General features: G+C 54.8%; 1 protein-coding gene across 1 annotated transcript; it reads right to left on the minus strand.

Moving 5' to 3' along the window:
• Window positions 1-910: 910 nt before the first annotated feature.
• Window positions 911-8091, minus strand: RNF225 (ring finger protein 225). The gene is made up of 2 exons (XM_077911917.1): window positions 7318-8091; window positions 911-6719 (listed from the first exon to the last, which is right to left on the minus strand). Exon 2 carries the CDS (start codon window positions 6706-6708, stop codon window positions 5707-5709), a length of 1002 nt encoding a protein of 333 aa, XP_077768043.1. The 5' UTR covers window positions 6709-6719; window positions 7318-8091; the 3' UTR covers window positions 911-5706.
• Window positions 8092-8135: the final 44 nt, after the last annotated feature.

Genomic DNA, 8135 nt, shown 5'->3' on the forward strand with positions numbered 1-8135 from the left:
CGACATGGGACTTGATCCCAGGTCTCCAGGATAACGCCCTGGGCTGAAGGCAGCGCTAAACCGCTGAGCCACCCGGGCTGCCCAGCTTTCTTAAAACTTAAAAAAAAAAAAATTAAGAGTTACAGAGTGAGGGCAGCTTGGGTGGCTCAGCGGTTTAGCGCCTGCCTTCAGCCCAGGGCGTGATATATATGACAACACATATTGACTGTTGCCACCAAGTACACTCACCCAAGCCTGGGTGTCCAGGATTTTTTTTGGGAAACAGTAATGAAGGCATGCAGCACCCATGTAACTGACTTAGTTTCTCAGTCTCTGGCTCCTTCAGAGACAAAACCAATGCAGCATGACCTGAAGGGCCCACCTAAATCACTTTGTTGGCATAGTTGGCCTATGTAGATCAAGGCTCCAGGTATACAAAAACACTCTTTTTTGGAGGTGGGTGACTTCATAATGATTTTATTGACATAGTAAAAAATTATTTTCCAACAAAAGTTTTGAGCCTACAATAAAACCTTTATGTCAAAAATGACCCTCATGCAAGGAGATTAAAGCATACTGCAAGCCTTTCAGAAATGCCATTTTCAGAATACCTTCTGATGATTATTGGTCTCTTTTTTTCTGTAAAGTTCTATAGATAATATATTTTTATTACATTTTTAAAATTAAAATCAATTTGCCAACATATACTATACACAAAACCACTCTTGTTAGGTGCCATATTAATGCATGGTAGTACAGTGGACAGGGCTGACTGCAGTGGCTCACCAAGGCTGTGGGACAGGGTAGGTACTGGATGAGTCATGCCTCTGCTACAGAAACAAGCTGCCTCGGTGCCTCACTAGGTTCCGGAATCCATGCCAGCTGGCATCAGACAACAAAGAGTAAGGGCAGCTTATCCAGTTTCCTGCACAGATTTCTGATTTCTAACACATTCAGCAACAGGCCACCTGGTCCCTAGCATCTGTGCCATCTGCTGCCACCCTGCCTGCACTCACCCAGCGGTGATACAGAAATACTAGAGATAGCTGCAGGAAGGTTCTTTGTCCAGGTCAGAACCACAATGTTTCACTCCCAGTCCTCTAACATCAGAGGGCAAGAGGCCAGGAAAAGAGTCAACTCTTCTAATGCCATCACCCTTGACACACATCCTTCCACCAACACCCATGGCTCCATGTTTCCTCTCTTCCTCAAGATTTGGGGGCCTTGGTGGGCCTGGGTGGCTCAGTCTGTTAGGCATCTTCCTTTGGCTCAGATCATGATCCCAGGGTTCTGGGATGGAGATCTGCATCAGGCTCTCTGCTCAGTGAGGAGCCTATTTCTCCTGCCTGCTGCTCTCCCTACTTGTGCACTCTCTCTCACTCTCTGTCAAATAAAATTTTAAAAAAATTGGGGAGCCTGGAGACAGGTAAGAATGAAGCCCTTTCTCTCCTTGGTTCTAACATACTCGCTACTTGGCTGCTTCTTCCTTGCCTCACCCATACTCACAAAAAAGGTGACAGGGTCATCAGCCTGGGGATTCCGCCTGAACCAAAGGCCTGGGACTCTCTCTTGAGAGAGCAGGTCCAAGAAGTGGCACAGGCCTGCTTGGCTAAAGAAGACAGAGGACTGTGCTGGCGACTCCACTTTAGTAGAGTTCTGGCCTCCAAAATGACCACCATGAGTCTCATGATCTTGTATTCACACACTCAGTCTCTGAGAATATGGTATCCAATAGGATCTGGGGGAGATGATAGAATGTGACTTCTGAGATGAGATCATAAAAGGCACTGTGTCTTCTTCGGCTTTGTTCTCTCTTGGCTCACTTGCTCTGAGGGAAGCCCATTGCCATGTCCTGAGGACACTCAAGTAGCTCCCACCCAGGATTGCTACAAGTTCCCCCAAGGCCCCCTAGTTAGTGAGGAGGGAAGCCTCCACCTATGGAGAGAGAACTTTGACTGCAGGGCTGGGGGGAGCAGGAGAAAAAAACCAAGGCTGCCCCTCCAGGATGTGGAGTTGAGGGGAGAAGGTAGTTTGCAGAAAACTCTCTGGTTCTGGTTTGAATCCATGCCCTGCCTAGCCTGACAGCCTCAGTTTCCCCATATGTTAATCTGGACACTGCCACTCTCAGGGTCCAGTGAGGGCCCTCAGTGGCCCTTATTCTGTTGGCCTCAACACAAGATGCCCTGACGGCTAGGACCAGTGTGGTGTTGGCAGTCAACTCTTTGACTCTCATGAGAAAAGGCTGGCCTGATCCCTGTAGACTGGATCATCTGGTGTCCCTCTGGGTGCAGGGAGAGGGTAGAGCTAAGGGAGAACCCGGGGAAGGTGGGGGCTAAGGGAGGACCTGGGGAAGGTTGGGGGCTCCATGATTTTGACACGGAAGGCAGTGTGGCCAAGATGATGGCCCCTCTGCTCAGCTTTCTGGATGTCATCTGTCATGTGAGGGTCCTCCTTGTTCCTGAGATGCCCCAGTGCACCCTTGGTATACAGAAGGTGCTCAATAAATACTTGTAGATTAACTAATTTTCCTTGCAAGTTAAGTGTTTATTGTCACCCATTTTACAGAATAGAGAACCAAAGCCTGGCATCTCCTGCACCATGTCAGGCACTGAGGTTGATTCTGCCTCTTTGGGTATTCACAGGCACTAGGACCAGGAGGAGGATCAGGCCTGCAGCAGAGGAGGGGTGGTTGTGCTGCAGGGATGAAGTGGGCAGACAGAGGGCTGGGAGGGCAGAGCTCTGGGTGGCCAAAGGGTGAGGAGGAGTCCCCCATCATCCTGGCCGCCAGGTGATTTTGGGAAGCCCCTTTGCTCATAGGCAGTGGGTGAGCAGGCATCGACATAGTAATTAGCAGACAGGAATGTTCAGGACCCCCGAGATCTGTCATCAGCCTCATTTTAAGGGGGGAGAAAGGAGAAACTGAGGCCTCAGACTCCCAGTTGGGAGAATAGAGAAGCCGTACTTTCCCTAGCTCCTAGAAGGAAGCTAGTTAGGACAGGTCAGCTCTGCCCACTGCCCTCAGCCACCACCTTACTGCCCCAGGTCCCTCTGCCTTGATGCCAGCTATTTCAAAGATACAGCTCTCCTTCCAGGCAGCCTTTCTTGAACATCCTCAGAGAGCATTTTCTCTCTCCCTTCTGTGTACCACCAGCTAAGGGTCCCCTTCTGACTTCCCTGGCTGGGCCCAACTCCTCCCCACTCTCTCTCCTAGCCTGGCATGGAGGAAGGAAGGGACAAGAAGAGGAATATCTGAGATCCTATGGTAAGCTGCATAATGGCCCCCAAAGGTAGCCAGATCCTAATCCCCAGAATCTATGAATCTGCTACCTTAAATGGCAAAATGTACTTTGCAGATGTGATTAAATTAAGATGTTGCTCTGGGGAAATTATCCTGGATCATTGAGGTGGACTCAATGTAATCACAGTGTCCTTATAAGTGAATGAGAGAAGCAGGACAGTCAGAGCTTTGAAGATGTGCTGCTGCCTTTGAAGATAGAGGAAGACAGGAAGGATGTCTGGCTGACTCCTGATCTTGGGATTGTGCGTTTAAGCCCCACAGGGTGTAGAGATTACTTTAAAAAATAAAATATGAAAATAGACGGGGATCCCTGAGTAGCTCAGTGGTTTGGCTCCCGCCTTCGGCCCAGGGCCTGATCCTGGAGTCCCGGGATCAAGTCTCGCATCGGGCTCCTTGCATGGAGCCTGCTTCTCCCTCTGCCTCTCTCTCTCTGCCTCTCATAGATAAATAAATAAAATTTTTAAAAAAATGAAGATAGAGGAAGAAGCCAAGGAATGCACCTCTAGAAGATGAAAAGAAATTCTCTCCTGGAGCCTCCAGAGGAACTAGCCCGGATGACACTTGACTTTAGCCAGGTAAAAATGATTTCGACTCTTGACCTGCAGAACTATAAGATAATTAATGTGTGTTGTTCCAAAGAACTTGATGGTAATTTGTTAAGGCGGTCAGAGAAAACTAATACAGACCACCAACCCTGCTCCTGCCTGACCAAGTCCCCTCACTGTATGAGCTGGGCTATGGCTGCCCAGTGACCCAGCACACTGGTCTCAGCCCCTGTGGATGACATTGGCACCTAGGTGTGGGACAAGAACTGGTCTGGGAAGACACTTCCTTGGATGTCCTGATGTCCTCCCTCTGGCTTCCCACCTGAAAGCAGCAGCTCCCATCAAAAGGAGCTCCACTGACATGCTTAGATCAGGGTGTCTACAAGCTAGCTAAGCCGAGAGTGCCCACAGGCATTCCCAGGCTGTCTCTTGGTCACCTGCAATGCTGTCACTCCCAAGAAAACTATTTGGCACCCCCTGTATGCCAGGCACTGAGGACACACATGTAAACAAATCAAACAAGAGACTCCAGCCCATGGAAGTAATCTTTATCTCTGGAAAATGCTGGATTCCTACCCACTATGCACAGAACTCTGACTTTGGATGAAGTGAGACAGGATGTGGGCTCCAGAGCCTGGGGGGAAACAGAACTGTTCAGTTTGTGTTGAGGATGACAGCTATCTACCTTGTAATGACTAACCCAGGAAGGCTTCTGAGAGGAGGATAGGAGCCCAAGAACCGCCCTCCCTGTAGGCTGCTGCCCAGGGCTGAGGCTTCACCTAGGGGAACAATAAGGGTGCCAAAAAGGTTGATGGGAAGAGGAGGTGCAATAACGGACCCTAAGAAATTAATGAGTGGAAATGGGAGTGACGCGGGTTCCAGCATCTAGGAAGACAGGCCAGCATGTCTCCTAGCAGCCCAGGAGCACCCACTCCCCAAATCATGTGGCACTGACCCAGAGGGCAATCTTGGCGTCTTTGAGCCTTGGTGACCACAACTGCCCCACAGCATTTCTGGGAGGATCCCAGAAGTGGGCCAAGGCAGTAGTAGAGGCTACTTTGAGGCTTAGACCCTATGTGTCCCTCCTCAGCCCTGGCTAGGCCACCCCTGTCCCTCCAAGCCCAAGCCCCAGCCACGAGTGCAGAGAGACAACCCAGGACCAGCATGGAAACAGCTGGATCCCACCCAGACCAAATCTGCATGCAGCAGAGTGGAAAAGAACTCCACAGCCTTGGCAGGGGTGGGGACTGCAGTAGGCCAGGCAGTGAGATATCACTAGAGACCAGCAGCAGTAGCGGCTTTGCCACCAAAGACAGGACCTGTGGTGAGCTCAGAGTAAATCAGATGAGTAAATCAGAGCCTTCAGCCCTAGTTGCTAGCTGAGGATGCTCCCCTATGGGCCTGATGATGACTGGGGGTGCACTCAGTAGGACTCTGTAGGGCCTGATGGTGCCTCTAGCAGGGTACCTGCAGGATGTTGGACGTTGGTCAGAGGGGCACCCCAGCTGGAGTCCCTGAGATGAGTATCAAGGGTACTCCCAACTGGACCCTCGTGGAGACCTGGTTTAGGAGTGCCTCCCAGCAGGACCTTTTCAAAGATGGGGGTCAGGGTTGCCTCAGCTGGATGCCCATATTGATTGGGGTCATGGGTGCTCCCAGAGGGCCCTTGTGGGAATGAAGGCAGGGGTGCTCCTTGGGAGGGTCCCTGCTCCGTGGTGATGATGCCTGGAATGTTCCCTCTAGGCCTCCCTCATAGAAGTGAGCGCTTTCAATGCACCCTGCTGAGGCCTCCTCTAGGATCATGGCAAGTGATCCTGGTAGGGCCCCACCAGGACTACAGGGAGGTCCCCAGGCCTGGAGACAGGACCTGCAGCACAGATGCGTTTACTGTGGCCCCCACACCCTCCTCCTGCTCCAGCCCCGTGGGGCCCTGCCGGGTTCACCCTCTGCCCCCCACAGGCCATCCGGGGGCCTGTCCAGAGTTCCTTCGACCTCGGCTGTGTCCTCGGAGACCCCCTCAGGCTCCAGCACGTCTTCCGCAGCCCCGGGCAGGGCAGTGTCCTGGTCGGGGCCCACAGGGCGCGGTGTCCAGGCAGGGGTCCAGGGTGTCCCCGATGCGGGCTGTGGCGGGAACCAGGAGAACCCGGACGCCGGGGCGAGCGCCACGAGCTGGGGCCGTGCGGGACCAGAGGAGGTGGCGTGCGGGATGAGGAAGAAGATGTAGACGCCAGAGACGACGAGGCCCGCCGCCACCAGCACCGCCAGCGCCACGGCCGCGTTGAAGGCCCAGGCCGGGCTGGTCCAGGAGAGGCGGCGAGACAGTGGGCGGCCGAGGCGCAGCGGCGGCGGGGGCGGCGGCGGGCGCGCCGCGCGGAACTTGCGCGGCCCAGGCGGGGGCGGCGGCGGGCGCAGGTAGAGCAGGCCGCGGCGGCGGTCAAAGCGCACGGAGCCCTGGCGCGGCGGCGCCACGTGCGCATCGCGGGGCAGCAGGCCTGGCTGCGTGGGCAGCGCGGGCAGCCCTCGACGCGGAGCCAGGCGCGTGGGTGCGCGGCACACAGGACAGGCCACCGCGTCGCCGCCCCCCGCCGTGGCCAGGGACAGGCGAGCCAGGCACTCGAGGCAGAAGACGTGGCCGCAATCCAGGCGCTTAGGCAACTTGAACACCCCGTCGAAGGGAGACACGCAAATGAGACACTCCACTGGGGACGCGGAGGGCAGGATGGGGCCCAAGACTGGGCTGCTGTCCCCTTCTTCCTCCTCGCCGTCGTCGTCTTCGCCCCCCTCCCTGCTGGGGGAGCGGGTCGCGGAGAGTGAGCTCGGGGAGCTGGGGCTTGAGCCCTGAGGGGTCCGGGGGCGGGGGAGCCACGGCGGCCGAGGGCAGGGCATCTAGACGGAACCTGAGAGGACAGGCCGTCAGCCAGGGAAGGAGGCGGAGGAAGAAGGGAGGAGGGTCTGTGGAGGGTCGGTGGCTGGACTCTGGAGGGGATGGCCCAACTCAGAGGGGCGGCCTCCAGAGAAGGGGTTGTAGAACCCAGGAGCGAAGAGGATGGGAACAGTAAGCGACTAGCACAGAGAGAAGCAGTGTGTCCATGTAGAAGTCAAGGAAGCATCAGGACGGAGGGGGTGGGGTGGTGGTGGAAGAGATGGGAGGACAGAGGACTGGGGGCAAGGACCCAGGGGGCATGGTAGGTCCTAAGCTACAGACTTGGGGTGAGGGAGAAAGGGTAGGGAGGAAAATGGAGTACCTGTTACCAGGAAGGGCCCCAGAGAAACAATGTGGAGGATCCAACTCAGAGAGAACAAAGAGCAAAGATAGGAACCTCCAAGAGAACTAGTTAGACTCTGGTGGTGTATATATACAAGATTCCAGGAGGAGCAGATGGACAGAACATCCAAGCCTCAGGATTGGAGCCCAACAGCACAGAGCAATGATGGAAGCCAGAGGTCCCCCACTGGACAATGACAGACCCCAGTTGGCTTTTGGGCCCTTCCTACCTGTTGGTGCTTCTCCGTCTGGCTGGCACGTCTCTGCCAGTTCTGACCCCAGTCCTCTGCCTATGAGCAGCTACATTCTAGGTGCCCCTCCCTGCAAGAGGGTGCTGCCTTGGTACCACTCCCTCCAGATCCCAGGTTCCCAAGGTACCTGTCAGACTTGTCTGACTGCCTGGGCCCACCCCTAAGACAGGTCCCTCCAGGATGAACACCAAGCCTGACCTTGGCCGGATGTCGGGGGCAGCAGAATGGTGATGGATGGCATAGGTTGACAAGCCAGGGAGTCTGGCCCCATGGGTGGGCAGTAACACTCTCCCCCACCCCCCAGTCTTCCAACATGTCATGAATCCACTTCTAAGCCACTGGTGGAATCAGATGAATCTGGTGTGGCAGTGGGTCTGTGGGATACCGAGGGTCAGGCTGCAGTCATGGTCACACAAGATGTGGAGGCAGCCTGGATCCCCTGGGGGAACCTAGCCAGAGCAGAGGAATCGCTGGAGTTCTGGGGTGGAAGGTGGGCAGACCCCACAGTGGACTGGACAGAGCTGGCCCCTGCCAGACCAGCGGCCTTAGGTGCCTCTTCCTGGGGCTGATACATGCCACTCAGAATGGTGGGTTGCCACCCAGATCTCCTGGATAAACATCAAGTCCTTCCACAGACTAGAGTGACATATACACAGGACAACCCCACCCCTCTCATTTCCAACACCCGCTGGAACACTACAGGTGACCAGGCCTGCATCCCAGGCTGCCATGGTTCTGAGTCAGTGGTGCTTTCTGAGCAGAGTATTTCCCTAGTGAACCCGGGTTCCCACAGACCA

The sequence above is a fragment of the Canis aureus genome, chromosome 1 (assembly GCF_053574225.1).
Source record: "Canis aureus isolate CA01 chromosome 1, VMU_Caureus_v.1.0, whole genome shotgun sequence".
In the NCBI taxonomy this organism is placed as follows: domain Eukaryota; kingdom Metazoa; phylum Chordata; class Mammalia; order Carnivora; family Canidae; genus Canis; species Canis aureus.

Bases quoted from the DNA above. Each gene is read 5' to 3' on its own strand.
- RNF225 (XM_077911917.1), bottom strand. From the start codon at position 6,708: ATGCCCTGCCCTCGGCCGCCGTGGCTCCCCCGCCCCCGGACCCCTCAG.